Source organism: Capra hircus, chromosome 21 (genome assembly GCF_001704415.2).
Source record: "Capra hircus breed San Clemente chromosome 21, ASM170441v1, whole genome shotgun sequence".
Classification (NCBI taxonomy): domain Eukaryota; kingdom Metazoa; phylum Chordata; class Mammalia; order Artiodactyla; family Bovidae; genus Capra; species Capra hircus.
The window spans coordinates 41,340,044-41,362,994 of record NC_030828.1 but is presented as its reverse complement, the minus strand read 5'-3'; the positions used below and the strand labels follow the sequence as shown (position 1 = coordinate 41,362,994).

Genomic DNA, 22,951 nt, shown 5'->3' with positions numbered 1-22,951 from the left:
AGTTGTGTCAGACTCTGTGATCCCATGGAGGAGTCCACCAGGCTCATGGAATTCTCCAGGCAAGGATACTGGAGTGGGTAGACCTCCCCTTCTCCAGGAGATCTTCCCAACCCAGGGATCGAACCCAAGGCTCCTGCATTGCAGGCAGATTCTTTACCGTCTGAGCCACCAGGGAAGACTGATGGTGTTAGTGTGAGTTACTTAGGGATTTGCTGTCTTTGTGGGAAGGGCCATCTGGAAGTTGATGTCTCTAGTACACCTCACATTTCATCAAAAAGCCTCAAAGTACTGGAGACCTAAGAGGAGAGTGAACTGATAAGAGAAAACAAAGTTATAAAGATTAGATGCTTCAGTGGGCATGATAGTAACTGTCAGTGATTACAAACTGTATGGAAAGGATATATGAAGTAGTTGAAGGAGCATGGACATTGAAACTAGACAGCTGTAGGTGTTACCTTCTTTCTTCTACTTCTGTCTTCACTTAAATCTTGGACACATTTCTTCTTTATCCTCATCTGTAAAATAAGGATGATTAATATCTGAGTTTTAGTGTTAGGGAGGGGTTTCCCTGGTAGTTCAGTTGGTAAAGAAATTGCCTGCAGTGCAGGATACCCGGATCCAATCCCTGGGTCAGGAAGATCGCCTGGAGAAGGAAATGGCAACTCACTCCAGTGTTCTTGTCTGGAGAACCCCATGGACAGAGGAGCCTGCCAGGCTACAGTCCATGGAGTCACAAGAGACAGACGATTTAGTGACTCAACTACCACAGTAGTAGGGAGATTCAATGAGATAGTGCATTAAAAGTTTCTAGTAAGGAAATCCTGAAGAAATGTTAAGTCTCTTCCTATCATTGCCTTGTTAGGGTTGGTTCTGCTGCTCAGTCCCCTGCGCCCCTCCCACCGTACTTCCTTTTACCCTCTAAGGTTCTCTCTTTTGTAATCTGGAGGGAGAATGCCAGAGCTAGCCTACACCAGAGGCCCCTTCTGGCAGCCTCCTTCACTGAATCCAGCTTCTGCCATTCTTCTCTTCCTCAGTAGTAATCTGCAGCACTTGAAGGGAAACGGGAGGAAGGCAAAGGAAATTGCATACCTACTTCTGGCCCTTTCTTACCTCACTTTATCCATTTCTGTGTAACTCCTGTTTCTTTCCTACTCCATTCTAGCTTCTCTGTCTTGTAGGAAGTGCTTCTTAATCAGTTCTTCGAGTTGAGTGAGTCTGCCTTTCCAACTGATTTGTATTATGCAGTGGTAAGAAGCAGGTTTCTCAGCATTTCTACCACATTTGCAGGAAGTATTCTTTGAATCTAGGTACACTGAATGCATTTTCATTATATTGTAAAACAGGTTATTAGTGCTGTGTGCCTGGGTCATGTTGTCATATGACTTAAGAAACATTAATTAAATTGATTTTATGGGAATTGTATTCAGAATTCCAAAAATCAAATATTAACATTTATGGTGTAACAAGCCATTTTTAGCTCAGAAGGGGTGTGGTGTGAAACTTGGTCGAAAGTTATGAGTAACAGATTTTTATGTGAACTGAGAAATCATTTGGTTAATTAAAAGTATTCTTTTTTTCTTTACTCTTCTTCCAGGAGTAGTAGAAAAGATTGTTTATATTTAGAATTCTGAATGTTAGATAATTTGATCCAAAATGTTAACCAGAAATGGCTACTTTTAAGTAGAAATATGATATTGTTTTGTTACATATTCTTCTACTTGTTATAAAAATCCTATCATAGTATAACTAAAAGGGAATTAAAAATTTTTTGAATTATAGTGGTCTCTAATGATTAGTATTTAAAGATTGTGCTCTATAGAACACTGAGTTCTCAGAATTCCCAGCAGGGGGAGGAAAAGAAAAAGATAGAAAAGGGGCAAAGTTCAGTACTTAAAAGATGCGGAGAAATGTCAAGTGCCACACACACACACACACACCCCACCCTCCCTCCTTCTGGCAGGATATAATGTACATTACATATAGCACATATGTGGAGACCCTCTGTAGGAAGGAAGACTGCCAACATGGTGTTTCCCCAAAAGATTTGGATTCTGTTCCCTCACATAAAACACAAATCCTCGTTTCCTCATTGTTTTCCAGTATTCTACACAACACTTTTTAGGAAACACTGCTTTACCTGTTGGAATGCTCTCAATAGGTGAACCTGTTAAAATTTATGCACTTGTAGTTTCTATAATTACAGTTTTTAATGAGAGCCTGATAGTGTCTGAAAATGTCAAACAGTCATTTCTCTAATGATGGACTTGCAAGTTTTCAGTTTTCACCTCTCATAATGCTCTAATCAATGCTTACACTTCTGATATTCTCCTTTTCTTTTCTCTGGCACGAATTTTCAAAAACTCATGCTTTTGTCAAGTGGTTTTGATATTTTTATGACTTATTTATATTTTCCAAAAGAGTTGAACCTATTTGTACTGTCACTATAAATCTATCAGCTTTTCTAAAATCTCAGTTTTGGCTGTGAAGTTTTTGCATTTATAATATTTAGATTTAATGTACGTAGATTGAATCACTCAGCTAAATTCTTACTGAGCTTAATCAATATTGTACACTTCACACTTTCAGTATTTGACTAATGACAACTGGTTTATTTTAGAGTTATTACAGAGAATTAGAAAGTCTAAGTTCATATCAAGTAATTTCATAGATTCGAAGTTCATTGTCATTTTGCTGCTATTTTCTAAAGCAATTTCAGTTTCTTTGTGCTTATCTAAAAATAATAAGTTAAATCTTTCTTACCTAAGGTAGTAAATGAATTATAGGAGCATAGGGGACACTCACCAGCTATTAAAATATCTATATTATCTAGTTTCAGTATTCTTTGTACATGAATAGTGCTAGTTTTATTTCTTTTTTTTTTAAGCATTTGGTTATTTCTAGTTAAAGAAAAACATCCTTTTACAAAGAAGACAAAATGAAGTAAAAAACAGAAGCAAGCACAGTGTGGGCTTCTCATAAGTTCTTGGTCCAAAACCTGGACGTGATTTTCTGCGTGGACAGTAGGGGTGACTGGCCAGCAGAGAGATGACTTTGAGGGGTGGGTGGAGCTGCAGCTTAGTCGCCTAGTCATCTCACCGTGTGAGGATTAAATGGAAACTCCCATTATCATAGCACCTCAGCCTCCAGAGATTCTGTTAAGTTGGTTTAGGCTCAAAAAACTTTGTATTTTTAAAAGCAACCAGAGTTGCTATTAACCAGAGTAGTCTATTTTGTTATAGGTCTACTATTTTGACATGCTCAGCTTCTTAAACAGTTTACCTACCTCATCTATGTTCTTCCTTTTGCTGTTTTCCCAACACTGCCTTTTCAATTGTTTGACCCTTGTCCCTGAAGGAATTGGGAGGTAAAACTGATTTTGTGATTTACTGAAAGGTGTAGGGCGAAATATTGGGGCTTCCCAGGTGACACTACTGGTAAAGAATCCACCTGCCAGTGCAGGACCTGCAAGGGACGCGAGTTCGATCCCTGGGTTGGGAAGATCTCCTGGAGAAGGGCATGGCAATCCACACCAGTATTCTTGCCTGGAGAATCGCCTGGACAGAAGAGCCTGGTGGGCCACAGTCCATGGGGTCACAACGAGGTGGACACGACTGAGCATGCCCACATGCATGGGGAAATCGGTAGAGTGAGCCCAAATATAAAGTAAGGCCCCACCTCCACCGCCATGCTCTGTTTGTTCTGCACTTCTGTCCCTTACATCTTAATATCAGAAATGCTGTTTTCCCTTTTTTTCCGGTGGAAAGGTTTCCTAGCACTGAGGAAAGAGAATGAGTTTTGTTCCCAAAGAGACCTGGGTTGGTTCTTCTGTCCTGTATACTGGCATCAAAGTTTTTGGTTTTTTTTTTCTGTAATATGGGGACCAGTAATACTTGCTTTCTTTCCTGTGATGATTAGAGATGATAGTAATTAAGCACCTAGAAAGTTCCTGGCTCAGTGAGTAATAGCTGCTTTTCTGCAGGGCAGCGGTAGAGATGCAGACAGAGACCAGACTTGTGGACACAGAGCAGGAAGGAGACGATGGGACAAAAGGAGAGAGTAGCACTGAAATATATCCATTACCATGTGTAAAATTAAGACAGCCAGTGGAAATCTGCTGTATGATGCAGGGAGCTCGAATCTGGTGCTCTGACAACCTAGAGGGATAGGATGGAGTGGGAGGTGGGAAGGAGGTTCAAAAGGTTGGGGACATGTGGCTGATTTCATGTTGATATATGGCAGAAACCAACACAATATTGTAAAGCAATTATCCTCCAATTAAAAATCAGTAAATTTTAAAAATTAATGAAATTTAAAAAGAAAAAGAATAGCTACTGTCATCAGTTTGTGATTTGGAAATTAGTGGGAAAGTGAGAGGCATTGCCATGAACTGCAGCAGGTAATAGGTGTGTCCCTCCCACTTGTGTTACCAAGGTGATGCTAACAAATGGTATTATGAATTATAAAAGTAAGGAATCAGTAGAAGTTCAGCTTATTTATTGGTTTTTAAGGGTTTCATTTTAAAAGTTTTAAAATCATAACAAATTTGGAGACTAGAGAAAATAGCATTACCCACAATGCTACTGCTTTAATAATCATTGCTAACATTTTGAATCAGAAAAATACCAGGAGCACGATTTAAACGATGGCTAGAGAAGCCCACCACTTTATGAAGCATATCTATAATCAAAGAAATCCTGTACCAAGCGAACACGATATTAATAGGGGAATTAATCCTGAAAGACTTCCTGAAGGATTTTATTTTATAAAGGTAAATTTTGAAATAGTTTATTGTAGGAAGAAGCAAGGTGCTTCAGATTTTAAAAATAAGATGCAGATAGGATTTTCAAATCATCAAGATGAAACTATTAACTCTGGAATCACAAGTGACTTGCTTTAATATTTGTTTTACTCTACAACCAGTGAAGACTGTTGTAGAGAAGGGTATTTAAAGTACAGTGACAAAAAGACCTTATTTGCTTTCTACCAGGGGCAGCCTTCCTTAGGCAACGTCTTAATTATGACCTAATGCTCTGTGTGATTTGTGAGTTCCTATTTTGTAGCCTATAATTGTGCAAAGCCTGAATCACAGGTCATAGGGAGTATTAGGTCAGTAAAAAATGATCTATCTTCTTTTAGATTAAATCTTGTAGGGATTCAGATCGAGCTGCCCAGAAGGTGTCACTTTTGCATGAGGATTCTTTTGAACCCATAGGTTCAAGAGAAAATATTGTCTTCCCTTAGCTACTTAGAATAAACTGGGGACTTGTCTCAGGGAAGAGTTGTTATTAGAGGTAAATTTTTTCTAAGTAGCCCCGTCTCTGTTAGAGCAAACATCTATTTACCAAACATCTACTCCCCTTAGTCATCCTGTGACTGTTCCGGTCCTCGAAGCCTCAGGCTCCCTCAGCTTAGAGTGGCATAATACTTCATTTTACCTTTCTGTCTCAACACTTCATGTATCTGGGGTCTTTGATCCACTTGTGTGGGGGGTTCCTTATATCTGGAATTGAATTTTTTCTCCTGTTTATCTGTCCCATGCCAATTTAATTCCTAGACCAGAATTCAGAAAAACCTAGAAGGGTAGAGGAAAGTTTCCTCCTTCCCCAACAAAGCTAATTACTGTTTTGTTGTTTTTGTTTGTTTGTTTTGAAAGGTATGGATTTTAAGATTTATGTGTGTACCCTGAAATATGGGAGATTCCTGAGAGGTTTTGTTTGTTTGTTTTTTACTCTATGCTCTTTAAACAAAACTGAGAAACTGAAAGCTGGAGGCGGAGTTGTAGCTGCTGTGATGTCTGTTAAAGACTTGAGAGGCAAAGAAAAGTAATTTAAATTTGAGACATTCCGAAACTTTAACTGCTTGATACATTCTAGATTCAGTTCCATTTACTACTGAATGACTTGTTCATTTTGTAAATTGATCTTTTATTGCTCAGGAAAGAAAGAAAACCAATTTGTCAAACCTCTCTTATTTGTGTTTGAGGGGGTGTCTTTATTTGTGATTTTTTTTCTCTTTACATTCTTCAAAATGATATAATAAATCATTTTAAGAAACTAAAATGACCAAAAATATGAAGAAGACTTTTCCCCCCTGCATGAACTTGAGCGTATATGTTCCCCCAAATGACATATGTTCTCAAAATAGTTTTGTTCCCCAAAATACCATGTTCCCCAAAAGTCCTTTGTAGATATGGTGATCATTTCAAATGTTAGTAAATGTCAAATCATTATGTAGTACACTTGAAACTAACATAATATTGTACATCAAGTATATATTAGTAAAAATGAATGAATGAATAAAATGCCTGGCCTGTCAAGGTATTTGATAGGCTTGATTGGATAAAAGGGTGGCAGCATAATATGTAGTGGTTAGAGTGCATATATCTCGAGTTACATCGCTTTAGTGTATGACCGTTTTCTGTGTAACCTTAGAAAAGTGACTCAGCTTCTCTGTGCCTCAGTTTCCTCGTCTTAAAATGGTGCTAATAAAAATAACTACCCATGGACAGTTCTGCAACTTATTCAAGAATATTTAAAGCTCTTAGAGCTGTGCTTGGACTATAATTCGTGATCAGTAGTAATTTAGTGTCTGCCAGAAATAATGGTTGGCATTATAGTTGGTACAGTGGTTTGATGGCATCTTTTTTTCAAGTAGCATAACTGTACCTTGAAAAATACATTATTATATGTGTTCACTTTTAATAAATTAATCACTCTGTAACCTCCCCCAAGAAGCATAAAAATGGAAAATAAGAGAAAAATCAGACAAATAAGCATTCTCCAGGTATGTATAGCCATAGGGCTATAGTTGAATTAAAACATACAGTAGGTTGACTGTATTTGTATTCATCATCCTCAAGTTACACTGTAGGTTAGAGCAGGGACATCTGTTGTTTGCAAAGTGCATTTACTTACGTCATTGATAATACATATGTGGAGGTCAGAGGCCATTGTAGATTTGGGGGTTTGGATGTGGGATTACCAGTGTTAATTGTCTACTTCTTTAAGAGTAATTTATATGAGGAATGTATTGAGGGCATGGGAGATAAACTTTATGCCCTGCTTATGATCTCAAACTCTTTACTGAATTATTTATTATTGCATTGTGTTAGCTATTTTGCTTCTTGATAGATCATTTTACACCACAATATTGCTTCTGCCTAAGGAAAAAAAATGTCTCTTCAGCAGTCCTAATGACCTCTAAAAAGGGTAATTTGATTCTTAAGATAGGGTTTTGACTTGTCCTGGTGGTTACAAGAAATTTTCTCTGTGATACTCAGGTTATTTTTTTTTTCCTCACACAACAGCAGATATTGAGTACAAACTGGCTTTTCTCCTTTGGTATACTTAGAATTCTTCAGGGAATTATTTCTGTAGCATTTATTACCTTTATTGTGCATATTTTGATCAGTTCACTTTGATAATTGAAGAAAGAAAAGGAGGGTTTCTTGCCCAAGCCAGAGGGTGAAAGTAAGGTAAAGAGAGAGTAGGAGCTGAAAACTTGAATACCCAGAGAAGCTGGCAAATAATGTAAATGAATAAGGCAGTCCAGGTGGCAAGTGTACTTACCTGAGAGTCCCTGCTCCCCTTAGATTCAGTCTTTCTTTGCTGTATGGGATATGGACCCAGATTTTTGTGTAAAATCTTGTGTTTAAATGTTAGTAACCAATTTTTTCCCCAGTACATATATTGCAGGTGAAATTTGGCCAACAGTTCATCAGTTTGTAACTACTGTTTTTTAAAGAGACTTCTTTTCAGTTATATCACAATTATTACAGTGTTATAGTCTAGGTAATTTCATACCCATAAACTCTCTAGGAGAAAAAAGAAAGAAAAGCCTTCCTCATACCTCCCATCTGATTTTCTAATACTGCTTACTACACGTGCATGCTTGCTAAGTGGCTTGAGTCCTGTTCAACTCTTTTTGAGACCCTGTGGACTGTAGCGCACCAGGCTCCTCTGTCCATGGGATTCTCCAGGCAAGAATACTGGAGTGAATTGCCATGCCCTTCTCCAGGGGATCTTCCCAACCCAGATTGAACCCATGTCTCTTACATCTACCTGCATTGGCAAGGAGGTTCTTTACCACTAGTGCCACCTGGGAAGTCCACATCTTACTGGCTTCTCTGCAAAAGATTGAGGTTTATTTAGGGGGAATATGAGTTATGTATTTTATATGGTTTAGTTTAATTACCTGTGGCATTCTGTTTGTATTTCTATGCATTTTGAATTACATGTTTCTGCTTAGCTTAACCAGTTTATTTATAATGTATTAGTTATTATTTATACTTTAGTATGGGATAGATGTACCCACCTTATATGTATATGATACCTTCTCTGTTGTTTAATGTTCTTGATGATAGCTGTTACTCCTGGAAGTAGTAATGTGATTTGTTTTTAAGCCAGCTCATGTTTTTAAAAATTTTCTCTTCTTAAATAATTTTTCCAACTTTTTTATTGCAGTATTTTAAAAAATACAGAAAAATTGAGGAATAACAAAATGATTGCTCACATATGTACTACCTACAGTATTCATCTGTTAACATTTTGCCGTATTTTATGGCTAATTAATTGATGTACTTAACTATTTGAAAATGAATTGCAGACATCATACTGTTTTACTGACATATACTTGAGCATGCACCAAGAAATAAAAAATTCATAATCAGAAATGCCATCTTGTAAATTTGCATATGGGTGTGTATGTATTTTACCCACATGCGTATATGTTGTATATATTCTAGAAAGGTACTAGAGTGTACCCAGGAGATGCTCATGAATCTAAAAACAAACCTCTTCTATTGATTACTTGTTACAAGAGAAGTGAAGGCTGCATTGGATCTGGGTCATAGCAGATAATGATCTGTGTTCTACAGTCCTTGGATGGCATCTATCCAAGTGCCTTCAAAAACGTGAGTTTGCTTTCATAACAAGGTTCACAGGGATAGGGAGACTATCTACTGGTTGAGATGGGATTTTTCCTAAAAACTCAGCAGTGGTCACAGGATTGGAAACGGTCAGTTTTCATTCCAATCCCAAAGAAAGGCAATGCCAAAAAGAATGCTCAAACTACAGCACAATTGGGCTCATCTCACATGCTAGTAAAGTCATGCTCAAAATTCTCCAAGCCAGGTTTCAGCAATACATGAACCGTGAACTTCCAGATGTTCAAGCTGGTTTTAGAAAAGGCAGAGGAACCAGAGATCAAGTTGCCACCATCCGCTGGATCATGGAAAAAGCAAGAGAGTTCCAGAAAAACACCTATTTCTGCTTTATTGACTATGCCAAAGCCTTTGACTGTGTGGATCACAATAAACTGTGGAAAATTCTAAAAGAGATGGGAATACCAGACCACCTGACCTGACTCTAGGAAGCAGTGATTAGAACTGGACATGGAACAACAGACTGGTTCCAAATAGGAAAAGGAGTACGTCAAGGCTGTATATTGTCACCCACTTATTTAACTTATATGCAGAGTACATCATGGAAACACTGGGCTGGAGGAAGCACAAGCTGGAATTAAGATTGCCGGGAGAAATATCCAAAACCTCACATATGCAGATGACACCACCCTTATGGCATGGTGAAGTGAAGAGGAACTAAAAAGCCTCTTGATGAAAATGAAAGAGGAGAGTGAAAAAGTTGGCTTAAAGCTCAACATTCAGAAAACTAAGATCATGGCGTCTGGTCCCATCACTTCATGGCAAATAGATGGGGAAACAGTAGAAACAGTGTCAGACTTCATTTGGGGGGGCTCCAAAATCACTGCAGATGGTGATTGCAGCCATGAAATTAAAAGACACTTACTCCTTGGAAGGAAAGTTATGACCAACCTAGATAGCATATTCAAAAGCAGAGACATTACTTTGCCAACAAAGGTCCATCTGGTCAAGGCTGTGGTTTTTCCAGTGGTCATGTATGGATGTGAGAGTTGGAGCGTGAAGAAAGCTGAGCGTTGAAGAATTGATGCTTTTGAACTGTGGTGTTGGAGAAGACTCTTGAGAGTCCCTTGGACTGCAAGGAGATACAACCAGTCCATTCTGAAGGAGATCAGTCCTGGGTGTTCATTGGAAGGAATGATGCTAAAGCTGAAACTCCAATACTTTGGCCACCTCATGCGAAGAGTTGACTCATTGGAAAAGACCCTGATGCTGGGAGAGATTGGGGGCAGGAGGAGAAGGGGATGACAGAGGATGAGGTGGCTGGATGGCGTCACCGAGTTGATGGACATGAGTTTGAGTGAACTCCGGGAGTTGGTGATGGATAGGGAGGCCTGGCGTGCTGCAATTCATGGGGTCACAAAGAGTCAGACATGACTGAGCATCTGAACTGAATATGTACTCACAACCCATTTTAGTGAAAAAGTGCTTATGTTAACAGAGAAAACTGAAAGTCTTCACACTTGAGTAATCTTACCTGTAAAATTTTCAAAATTTTAATGAAATGTCTCTTGTTTGGCAAGTTTTGACATATGAATATGAGTAATCCTACTCTGTTCTGCCTATCTACCCTCTGAAAAAGGGGTTTTGTATCAATAAGTTTACTATTGGGAATTTTCCATTTTCACTTTTAGGCTGTTAGGAAAGATGTCTCCATTTGTTTATGCTTTGTGCATTTCTGTGGAAGATTTCCAGTATTGTGATTGCATTCCTTTTCATTCTTCTTTTAAAATATTATTTTCCTTTATTGTAGGTATATGACTAAAGTTTAATGAGCAGAATCGTGACCAGCTAGGAGACTTTTCTGCAAGGAATGGAATTAGCTCATAGCTTATTGCTGAATGAAGAAGCATACAATCAACTGGGTGAAGTTCAGAAGGCAGAGTTTATTTTTGATTGGTTGAGATATTTGGAGAAGCTCTTGGTTGCAACCAGCAGGGTGAGTAAAATTGCAAAAACTGTTTTACAAGGTTTTGTTTTGTTTTGTTTTGTTAAGTGCCAGATAATGTTTAATTCCTTTGGTTTACTTTTCTAGTTCTGTCCAGCATAACCTAAATTAGCTTTCAAAGGTTAGACCTTAATAAGATTTTACAGTGAACTAGTAGGTTTCTTCTGCTCGAAAGAACAGGAAGAAATTAACCAATATTTATAATATTATTTTAAAATATGTTAAAAACTAACTACAGAGCACAGTGTGTTAAATTTCATCATTGTTATCTTCTTACCTGTGTCCCTCCATGTGCATGATGTCCTGGAACAGTATTGCACTAGATAATGTTATGGGAATTTCACTAATAAAAAAAAGGTGTGAACTCTTGCAGGGGAATATGAGCTGAGGAGTCTTGAGTAAACGTATTCTCTCTTAAAAGTTTATAAAATAGGTACTGCAGAGAAGAAAGCCAATCATTCATATCCTTCCCTACATTCAACAACTGTTAACATTTTGCCAAGTTTAATTGATTTACAGAGCCATGTGAGTTGCTACATTATTTCTAAATACTTTCCTATATACAGAATAACAATACCTTACATAATGTAAAAATGTTGCAAAGACAGTACTCATGGAGACATTTAGAATTTATAAATGACAAAGGTCCATAGCCTGAATTAACAAGTATTTTATTGTGAAAATTGAAGCCTCAGGAAGCATCTGAATACCATTACCACTGTGATAATATTCTGGCCTCCTTTTTTAGAGAGTAGATAAGTAAAATGGAGTCACAGCATGGCATCTACCTGCAGAAAATCCCACTTAACTTAGAAAAAGATCTAAGTAAAACAGGTAACCATTAAAAGGTCAGCTCTCGTGATAGGTTGTTCACTGATGCAGATATATATCAGGCAGGGACTTAAGAACTAAGAAACACTAGTTAAGATATAAATTTGTTCTACGTTTCAAACCTAAGAAGAAAGAAAAGCAATGGAACCCTTGTCTTTGTTGACAGACTCCAGTATATTGTGGTCCAGAATTTATTCTCTGGAGATACCAGCAGTGCAGCAAACTACTTGCTTGTGAGGTGTAATAACTATGCCACCAACTTATTTGTAATATTTAGTTAAAATAATTTTTCATTTTTCTGGAGGCTTTTGATTCTTAATTACATGAAAGCAAAATCATATTAGAGAAGTACATGTAATTGCATTGATGAGAATCTTCTTTGTTCACTTCATTTGTAGAGTGATGTAAGGGAGAAGCAGAAGACTCTTGTGGAACAGCTCCTGTCTTTGCTAAACAGCTCCCCAGGGCCTCCTACTCGTAAACTCCTTGCTAAGAATCTAGCCCTTCTTTATAGTATTGGAGACACGTTCTCTGTTTATGAGACAATCGATAAATGTAATGATCTTATTCGAAGCAAAGATGATTCTCCAAGTTATCTTCCCACTAAACTGTAAGTTAATATTGAAACTGAATATAAGAAATCTTTGTTGTATCATTTTTATAAAGAACTCAAACTTTGCTGTATAGTAGAAATTAGCACAACCTTGTTAATCAGCTGTATTTAGTAAAATAATTTTTTTAAAAGAACTAAACTACTTGATATTATAAAAATGAATACAAATTGTTTTCCTCATTTTCTTAAAAATATGTAGCTTTTGAAAAGATCTAATATTTTCCCATTGAGAAACAATTCTTTTAAAAAGTTTAGACATGTGAAGCTTAGATTTGGGAATCAAAACCATCTGATTAATATTTTAGCAGTTGAGTGTTTAAGGAACAAGTATGTTAAATTCTTCATGTTTTGGATGTTCTTTTGGTTTATTAGTTCTTAGTAGTGAAGATTAATAGTAAATATATAGAAAAATGCTATTCTAAGATCCTAAAAGAACAACTTAGTTTCTTTCTCCATAGAACTCAGTTCATTTTATCACCTGTTGTTTAGAGAAGGCTATTTACGATGTATGGCTGCACAGTACTAATTTTATAGAAATTTTTTTATTGCTTTAGTTTTTAGCTTAGGATAGAATATGCTTTTCCATAAAATTTTGAGACTTGATGAGAACACTGTTCTTTTTAAGACTGTCTTTGATTATCTAATATGTGAAGCTCAGTTCTATTAAAAAATTTGGGGGAATGGAATCTTTGGGCTGAGATTTAGATTAGTTGAAGATACATCTTTTTAACATTCTTATATTGAAAATGTAATCATTTGATACTCCAGTGTCATTCCTTATGACTTAACAGTGGAGTAGATTCTGGGAAATTTATCCTTTAAAAATAAAATTAAGTGGTCATCGTTACATGTCCTAAGAGCCTTTTTTTCATGTTTTTTATTCTTGACTGATTTCTAATTGAAATGTCATTTCAGCGCTGCTGTGGTGTGTTTGGGTTCCTTGTACAAGAAGTTGGGTAGAATATTAGGTAACACCTTTACTGATACAGTGGGGAATATTCTCAAAGCCATGAAGAGTGCAGAGGTAAATACAGATTTTACAGTTTCTTGAGCTAATAAAAGAGCCTTATCTATGATAAGCATACCTAGTATATATGTAAATATATCCATAAATGACATATTTTTAGGTTGTGTACCTATCTACTTTGTATATTAAATCTTTATTAGAAAAATAATAATGCAGTAAAATTTTGTGTGTTCAGATAAATTCCAGTGGACACAAACTAAGGTGTTTCTGGCAGACCCGTCCCTGCTCCTCCTCCTTGTTTCACCTTTTCCATCTCATGCTACTTACTAGTGCCAGAGCAAGTGCTTGCCACCAAAGGTTCAGATACACAATGGGTAACGACCGGCTACGTGATGCATGGATTAGTATTCTCCCTGCATGAGCAGGGAGTAAGGAATAAAATCAGGGTAGGAAAGAGAGTGAAGGACATAAGCTTGACTAGAACCCGGATGGCCTTTTAATCGCCAGGGGTGAATATATTCTCAGCCTTAGCCTCACTGATTTGTTGGTATCATTTACCATTGTGAAACACCCTTTGTCTTTATCAGACTGCTAAGATATACTGTAATTTTTTGCCAACTGAAGTTTTACCAATCTCATTTTGAGATTCAAACATTTGTATGTTTGTATATCAAAAATTTTAAATCTGTGGTCCCTCATATTTAAGGATAACTCAGCACCTTTAAATATTAAAAAAATCGCACTAGTTCTTACTCTTACATTACTTTGAAGAAGTGTAGAAAATTTGTAAAAATGCAGGCCTGTCACACACCTTCCTTTAACTATATCAGGATAAAATATGGGAAAATTCAAATATAAAATATGCCAAATTTCAAGAAGAATGTAACTGATTCTAGAACTTTACAGAGAAGTGAAATCCATAATATAAAACTGGTGAGAAAATCAACTCAGCAGATTACTTCTTAGCAGTAGTAGCTTTCACAAAGATTGAAGAAGGTGATTAAGGAGGAGAAATTGTTAACATCCAGAAACATGGTTTTATTTAAAAGGACGTGTCTGTAAAAACTTTCTTTTACTGAAGTGTGTCCACTTTTAACTTTTTTTTTCTCTTAGCTCCATTGATAAAGCTATACTTTTTAGGGCTCATGGTTAACAGAGAATTACTTTATAAGTCTCAGAAAATTTTAAGTTCTTGCTAAGTATTTTATTGCTCCTCCACTTTATAACGTTTATGATTTAGCTGATTCATCAGTACCACAATGTTTTGGAGATATCAAAAGGGATTTCTACCTTTGATATACACCCATAGTGATAGACAGTGTTTGAAACTGGCAGTATTTGAAAAAAAAGTTAAGTTTCCCATTAGGACTCATTTTGTTATGTCTACCTGTAATTACTCACTATTATGCCCCTTTGAACAAAAATTAATAACATTACTATGAAAATGATATTGATGTTAGCTTACATACAGTAGCGTTAACTTCCTGAGATATATAAACAGGTACTATTTTTTGAGTGTTCACTCTGTGCTAGGCACTATGGTGAATGATTTCCCCACAGGGGCTTAATTACTGGCTCTGTGGGATTCATCTTATCCTCGTTTTATTTTTATTTATTTTTGGCCATGGTATGTAGCATGTGGGATCTTAGTTCCCGGACCAGGGATTGAACCAGTGCCCGCCTACAGTGGAAGCCCAGAGTCTTAACCACTGGACCACCAGGGAAGTTCCTTATCCTCATTTTATAGTTGAAGAAATAAGTAAGAACAGTTTAAAGTCACATCATTGCTAAGGTTCAGAGCCAGGATTCACACCCAGATCTTTTAAAATCTGAATCCAGACTTTAAACTTCTGAGTTAAAATACTCAGGCCAATAAATGATAAAAATATTCTGAACATTTACTGTGTGTCAGGCACTGTTCTAAGTAGTTCAGTTCAGTCACTCAGTCGTGTCCAACTCTTTGCGACCCCATGGACTGCAGTACCCCAGGCCTCCCTGTGCATCACCAACTCCTGGGCTTTACTCAAACTCATGTCCATTGAGTTGGTGATGCCATCCAACCATCTCATCCTCTGTCGTCCCCTTCTTCCTCCTACCTTCAATCTTTACCAGCATCAGCGTCTCTTCAAATGAGTCAGTTCTTCGCATGAGGTGGCCAAAGTATTGGAGTTTCATCTTCAGCATCAGTCCTTCCAATGAATATTCAGGACTGATTTCCTTTAGAATGGACTGGTTGGATCTCCTTGCAGTCCAAGGACTCTCAAGAGTCTTCTCCAACACCGCAGAGTCTTCTCCAAAAGCATCAGTTCTTTAGCGCTCAGCTTTCTTTATAGTCCAACTCTCACATTTATACATGACTACTGGAAAAACCATAGCTTTGACTAGATGGACCTTTGTTGGCAATGTAATGTCTTTGCTTTTTAATATACTGTCTAGGTTGGTTATCTTTTCTTCCAAGGAGTAAGCATCTTTTAATTTCATGGCAGCAGTCACCACCTGCAGTAATGACATGTAGTAATTCATTTGATCCTCACAATAACCATTTAACAGATAAAGAAACAGATTTGCCCAAAGACATGTAGCTAGTAGGTGGCAGACCATGCACTCTTACCATGTTACCTCATTTATAACAACCATTTATTGAATGCTTAACAACATGCAAGCTTTATGCCTGGTACTTCCATATAATTTCATTTAGTCTGCATGTCAACCCTGTGAAATTTGTATTGTACTGTAGTATAGTATATATTAATACAAATAGCACTTTAAAATAGTAAATACTGGGAATTCCCTGGTGATCCATTGGTTAAGATCTGCCTAGCAGTGCAAGGGACTCAGGTTCGATCCTTGGTCAGGAAACTAACATCCCATATGCTGCAGAATGGCTAAGCCCTTGTGCCTCAAGTACTGAACCTGTGCCACAATTAGAGCATCCTTGCACCACAGTGAAAGATCTGCGTGCCATAATGAAGATCTGATGCGCTCAAATACATAAGCTTTTTTTAAAAGGAAGCATTAAAAAAATAGTAAACACTGTATAAAATAGAAATTATGTCAGAATAGGTTGATTAGTTTGTATAAAAATCCTACTATTTCTCTAAAATGTGAGATAAATTTCAATGCTCATGCTGTTTTTCACAATGAGTTTTTATTCCTGATCCTTAAGTTTTTTCCTCTTTGATAGTCACAAGGTCGTTATGAGATTATGTTGAGTCTGCAAAACATACTGAATGGACTGGGAGCTGCTGCTGCCCCTTGCCACAGAGATGTTTATAAAGCTGCTAGATCTTGCTTAACAGATAGATCCATGGCTGTTCGTTGTGCTGCTGCAAAGGTAAAACAGTCTAATAAGCAGAATTTGTAAAAATTAATATAAAGACAACTTAATCAGTTAATCCCAGTGAAAACACTAGTAACCGCTACATGATCTCAGAGCTGCTCCCTTGGTATTGAGGTGAGACTGTCTCATTTTAACATATGAGGAAACGAAGGCTGCAAGGCTTATGTGCATTTCCCAGGGTTCTTAAAGTAGTTAGCAGCACATTGTCAGAAGTGGGGAGGTCAAGCTGTCAGCTCCTAAGTATTCCTTCCATTCCACTGTCCTTCCTCTCTATGGGTGTGTAAAATTTACCTGTAAGGTTTGTGTTGTTTGAAAGTGACCTTTGTTTTTATCATGCTTTCTTAACATAGTGGGTTAGACAGTGTTTATGTTGGAATTAGTCTCACAACTGCTCGTAGCCAACAGATAGCTTCTAAAGACATTTTTCATACCCCACTGAATTAGAAATGGGTCTTTGTGGACACATTGCTTTTATAGCGTAATTATTATGGCTTTTAGTAAGTATTCACTTGTCCCTGCAGTCATTATTTAGAGACTTTGGATTTGTGTATTCTTTTTGTTAGCTCTTGATAGGTTCTTCAACTTATGTATATCTGAGCCTGACGTTTGTATTTTGTTTTTCATTAATTTCTTTTTTTCCCAATTGAATAGTGTCTCCTTGAACTTCAGAATGAGGCCATCTTTATGTGGAGTACAGACCTGGACAGTGTAGCCACACTATGTTTTAAATCCTTTGAAGGCTCCAATTATGATGTGCGGATTTCAGTTTCAAAACTACTAGGCACGGTGTTGGCTAAAGCCATAATTTCTAAACATCCAGGAGCAGGTAAATTTATGTAATTGTTTTCATAATGTCTTCCATAACTTTTTTCCTGTTGACTTAAACAAACATACGTAGCATTACTGGGACCCATTATTACTTCTGAAAAGAGGCAGAATATCATACAGATTTTAGTTTGGAAACATTCAAAGTCCTCAGAGTTCATATTAAAACAATTCAGGGAAAGTCTGAGGAAAAACTTAAAAGATCTCTTAAATAAATGTGCTTTGTTCAGTCGTTGTCTTCCTCTACACCATGGCCTTTTTTTTTTTTTGGTGTAAGTTAATTGTGGAGTGTTACTCAGTAAGAAATAAGATCTGATTCTTGAGAATTTTTTTTTAAGCAGCGTGCATCTGAGTACATACATTTGGTTTGCCATCTTCTAGACTGGTATAAGGGAGCAATGATGTAAATAATTCCAAACAAAGATACTTGAAATTTGCTATATTTGGACAGTTTAGATAAGTTGCCAGGGATTTATGGAATCTTTTAAAGTTACTTCTTGAGAACTTAAAGGTTCATACCTTCATCTTCTCCTATATTACTTTCATTTGATGGCCTGTCTTCCATAGGCTCCCCCTACTAAATCTACCACCTTCCAGCATCTATCTGCATATGCTCCACTGTTATCAAGACTTTTCCCCTGTTACCAAGATGAATTATCTTCTGTGAAAGCCTTATGTTCAGTATGTATTAGAGCTCATCCGCTCACCTGCTTGAGGACATAGCTGTAGGAAGTCTCCCCTCTCCTACATCAACTTTTCCCTTTCTGTTGGTTCATTCCCTATAAAACATGCTTTTCTCCCCCCTTTCATCTTTATTTTATTTTTTTTCCCCCTCTCATCTTTAAAATAATTTTTTTTTCCTTGTGTCTTCCCAGCCAACTAGAGCCCCATTTCTCTTGCCTTTGCAGCAGAGTTCCTCAGAGGGGTTCTTGATACTCAGTTTTTAGTTTCTCTCTTCTTTGAAACACACTTCAGTTAAGATTTTTCCCCAGTTGTCTGTCAAAAACTATTTTTGTTAAGGTCGTCAATGACCTCCATGTTCATCATTTATTCAGTAAATAAACAAGTATTTATTGAGGACTTATATCAGGCCATGAACTATTCTCAGCATGTAAGAGGTGTTATTGAACAGAACAGATTAAAAGCCCCTAACCTTTGCAGCTTCCATTCTAGTTTTTAGTCACGCTGAGCCAGTGGGCAGTTCTCTGCTATCTTACTTGACAGCAGCAGTCAGCTTTCAGCAACATTTAACTCAGTTGATCTTCCTCTCATCCTCTTTTCACTTGCCTTTTAGGGCCTCATACTGCCTTGGTTTTCTTTGCTCCTCTGTAGAAATTCCTTTTCAGCCTTTAATGATTTCCTTATCTTCTCAAAGAAGTCATCCATTAACCTAGTCCTTGATCTTCTCTTTATGTGGGCTCACTCTTGTGACCCCAGCCAGTCTCTAAGCTTAAATACCATCTGTGCATCAGGGGTTCCTGGATTTATGTCTTTAGCCCACACTTCTCTCCTGGACACTGAACTCTCATACATACCTGCCTGTTTGAAATCTCTGTTTGAATGTCTATTTGATGTTTTGACTTGTCCCAAGTGAATGTTTGATTTCCCCTCCCCCATATGTACATGTATATTCCTGCTGTCCTTGCAGTTGCAGTCTTGCTAATCTAAGTTGATGACAGCTTCATCCATGTAGGTATTCAAGCAGCAATTTGGAAATTCACCTTGAATCATCTCTCTCACACTCAATACCTATTCTGCTTATCAATATTAAAACTATCTATACTTGGGGCTCCATGGAGAAGTGGCTTATATGGTTGGGGCAACAACAATCTGAGAATGAGCCTGGGACTTCTTGTTATGCCAAAAAAATAAGGGACATCCAATGGCCAGCTTTCTGAAGACACTTCCTCTGGTCAAATCCAAGACAATATTAGAATTAATAATGATAGAAATAGATTATAACATCTTAAATAAAAAAGGAATCTATGAGTCCATAATGAAAATAAGTAAATAAAGGAGAAGGGAAAGGTCTATTTTTACAGTGGAATGCCAACCAAAAAATTTAGAAGTAATGAATGTTAGATAATGACCTTTTGCAGTCATTATAGGAATAGTTCATGCAGATAAGAGTCTTCAGTGCATTCTGAAATGGGTTAGAGTTTATTTATAGCATCTTAAAGTATCACTACACAGGTGGCATAGTGATAATAAAGAGAAAAATGGTATTTTACAGTTGATGAGATTGACAGACACCGGTTTCGTGTATTTAAAGATGATACCACCAATATAGGGACAGACTGACATCAAACCTGACATTCTTTCTGATATTATGTATCGAGAAATCTTACAGCATTACTTACGCAATTGAGAGCTTTTCTGTAACTACAACTAGCCATATGTGTAGGCTTCAAAAATGAGAAAGTGATAAGGAAGATATGGAAGCTAGGAGAAGGGTACATGAGAATTTATTTTACTCTTTCAGCTTTTTTGTGATTTTGAAATTTTTTCTAATAAAAAATTTAAAAACTATAAAAGTATATATACCAAGACTCCTGTTGTAACTACCTTGATCTAGCCTGTTATAAGCTACCATCACCTCTTGGTTGTACTACTAAATCCTCCTAATGTTTTGGTTTTTTCTACTTCCACCTTTGCCCCTCTATAGTCTTCTCTCAGCACAGAAGCAAAGTGACAGCTGCTGTTACTGCTTTGCTTGAGGGTCTCCACTGGCACCTCACTTTACTCACATCATCATCATAATAATTGACAAGGTCCTGTATCTTCTGCTCTTGCACCATCCTCACACCCTGGCCTGTCTCCTACCAGAGAACTCACTGCACAAAAAAGATATCTGCTCTACTTTTTTGTGTGGCTTTTAATCACTGTCTGACATACTATTAATAGACAGTTCGTCATTTGTTATATTTGTCTCTCTTCTAGAATTTATGATCTGTGAGGGCATGGATTTCGTACTGTTCGCTAATGTTTCTTTCCATGTACCAGTATAGATTTTCATCTGTGTCATCTTTAGGCTGAGAAATTTATTTTTTGTTCATCTTGACTTGGATTCAGTTCAGTTCAGTCACTCAGTCGTGTCCTACTCTCTGTGACCCCATGAACCGCAGCACGCCAGGCCTCTCTGTCCATCACCAACTCCCAGAGTTTACCCAGACTCATGGCCATTGAGTCAGTGATGCCATCAAACCATCTCATCCTCTGATGTCCCCTTCTCCTCGCGCCCTCAATGTTTCCCAGCATCAGGGTCTTTTCAAATGAGTCAGCTCTTCGCATGAGGTGGCCAGAGTACTGGAGTTTCAACTTCAGCATCAGTCCCTCCTATGAACACCCAGGACTGATCTCCTTTCGAATGGACTGGTTGGATCTTCTTGCAGTCCAAGGGGCTCTCAAGAGTCTTCTTCAACGCCACAGTTCAAAAGCATCAATCCTTCTCTATAGTCCAACTCTCAAATCCAAACATGACTACTGGAAAAACGATAGCCTTGACTAGACGGACCTTTGTTGACAAAATAATGTCTCTGCTTTTTAATATGCTGTCTAGGTTGGTCATAACTTGCCTTCCAAGGAGTAAGCATCTTTTCATTTTGTGGCGGCAGTCACCATCTGCAGTGATTTTGGAGCCCCCCAAAATAAAGTCAGCCACTGTTTCCACTGTTTCCCCATCTATTTGCCATGAAGTGATGGGACCGGATGCCATAATCTTAGCTTTCTGAATGCTGACTTGGATTAACATAAGTTTATTTTGCCACTGCCTATGACTTATGTTGATAATGAGGATCAGAGCTTGTGACCATCATTTTCTCAGAAGAATGAAAGGGTGAAAAAAAAATTTTTTTTTTAAAGGAGATACTCACAGGGAGAAACTCAACTGTGTCAAACTGCAGACAAAGTTAAAACATTCTGCCTAGCTAGCCTCTTAATTATTGCAGCCTATCCTGGAGTGTGAGGTCAAGTGGGCCTTAGAAAGCATCACTATGAACAAAGCTAGTGGAGGTAATGGAATTCCAGTAGAGCTATTTCAAATCCTGAAAGATGATGCTGTGAAAGTGCTGCATTCAATATGCCAGCAAATTTGGAAAACTCAGCAGTGGCCACAGGATTGGAAAAGGTCAGTTTTCATTCCAATCCCAAAGAAAGGCAATGCCAAAGAATGCTCAAACTACCACACAATTGCACTCATCTCACATGCTAGTAAAGTAATGCTCAAAATTGTCAAAGCCAGGCTTCAGCAATACGTGAACTGTGAACTTCCAGATGTTCAAGCTGGTTTTAGAAAAGGCAGAGGAACCAGACATCAAATTGCCAACATCTGGATCATCGATAAAGCAGGAGAGTTCTAGAAAAACATCTATTTCTGCTTTATTGACTATGCCAAAGCCTTTGACTGTGTGGATCACAATAAACTGTGGAAGATTCTGAGAGAGATGGGAATACGAGACCACCTAACCTGCCTCTTGAGAAATCTGTGTGCAGGCCAAGAAGCAACAGTTAGAACTGGACATGGAACAACAGACTGGTTCCAAATAGGAAAAGGAGTACGTCAAGGCTATATCTTGTCACCCTGCTTATTTAACTTCTATGCAGAGTACATCATGAGAAATGCTGGACTGGAAGAAACACAAGCTAGAATCAAGATTGCTGGGAGAAACATCAATAAACTCAGATATGCAGATGACACCATCCTTATGGCAGAAAGTGAAGACGAACTAAAAAGCCTCTTGATGAAAGTGAAAGAGGAGAGTGAAAAAGTTGCCTTAAAGCTCAACATTCAGAAAACAAAGATCATGGCATCTGGTCCCATCACTTCATGGGAAATAGATGGGGAAACAGTGTCAGACTTTATTTTTTGGGGCTCCAAAATCACTGCAGATGGTGACTGCAGCCATGAAATTAAAAGATGCTTACTCCTTGGAAGAAAAGTTATGACCAACCTAGATAGCATATTCAAAAGCAGAGACATTACTTTGCTGACTAAGGTCCGTCTAGTCAAGGCTATGGTTTTTCCAATAGTCATGTATGGATGTGAGAGTTGGACTGTGAAGAGGGCTGAGCGCCGAAGAATTGATGCGTTTGAACTGTGGTGTTGGAGAGGACTCTTGAGAGTCCCTTGGACTGCAAGGAGATCCAACCAGTCCATTCTAAAGGAGATCAGCCCTGGGATTTCTTTGGAAGGAATGATGCTAAAGCTGAAACTCCAGTATTTTGGCCACCTCACGCAGAGTTGACTCATTGGAAAAGACTTTGATGCTGGGAGGGATTGGGGGCAGGAGAAGAAGGGGACGACAGAGGTTGAGATGGCTGGATGGCATCACCGACTTGATGGATCTGAGTCTGAGTGAACTCCAGGAGTTGGTGATGGACAGGGAGGCCTGGGGTGCTGCAGTTCATGGGGTCGCAAAGAGTCGGACACGACTGAGCGACTGAACTGAACTGAACTGAAGGATTGACTGAGAAGTTTTAGTAAATATTAG

General features: G+C 37.8%; 1 protein-coding gene across 4 annotated transcripts in view; it reads left to right on the top strand.

Annotated features, from left to right (window-relative positions):
* Positions 1 to 22,951, top strand: part of HEATR5A (HEAT repeat containing 5A) — a 96,753-nt gene that overhangs the window by 4,417 nt on the left and 69,385 nt on the right. For all 4 annotated transcript variants that reach the window (XM_018065896.1, XM_018065898.1, XM_018065897.1 and 1 more), the window contains 5 exons: positions 10,692 to 10,877; positions 12,116 to 12,327; positions 13,246 to 13,354; positions 16,482 to 16,631; positions 17,289 to 17,463. In XM_018065896.1, the coding sequence (XP_017921385.1) occupies positions 10,752 to 10,877; positions 12,116 to 12,327; positions 13,246 to 13,354; positions 16,482 to 16,631; positions 17,289 to 17,463 (772 nt within the window). In that variant the 5' untranslated portion in view covers positions 10,692 to 10,751. The remainder of the gene's footprint in view (positions 1 to 10,691; positions 10,878 to 12,115; positions 12,328 to 13,245; positions 13,355 to 16,481; positions 16,632 to 17,288; positions 17,464 to 22,951) is intronic.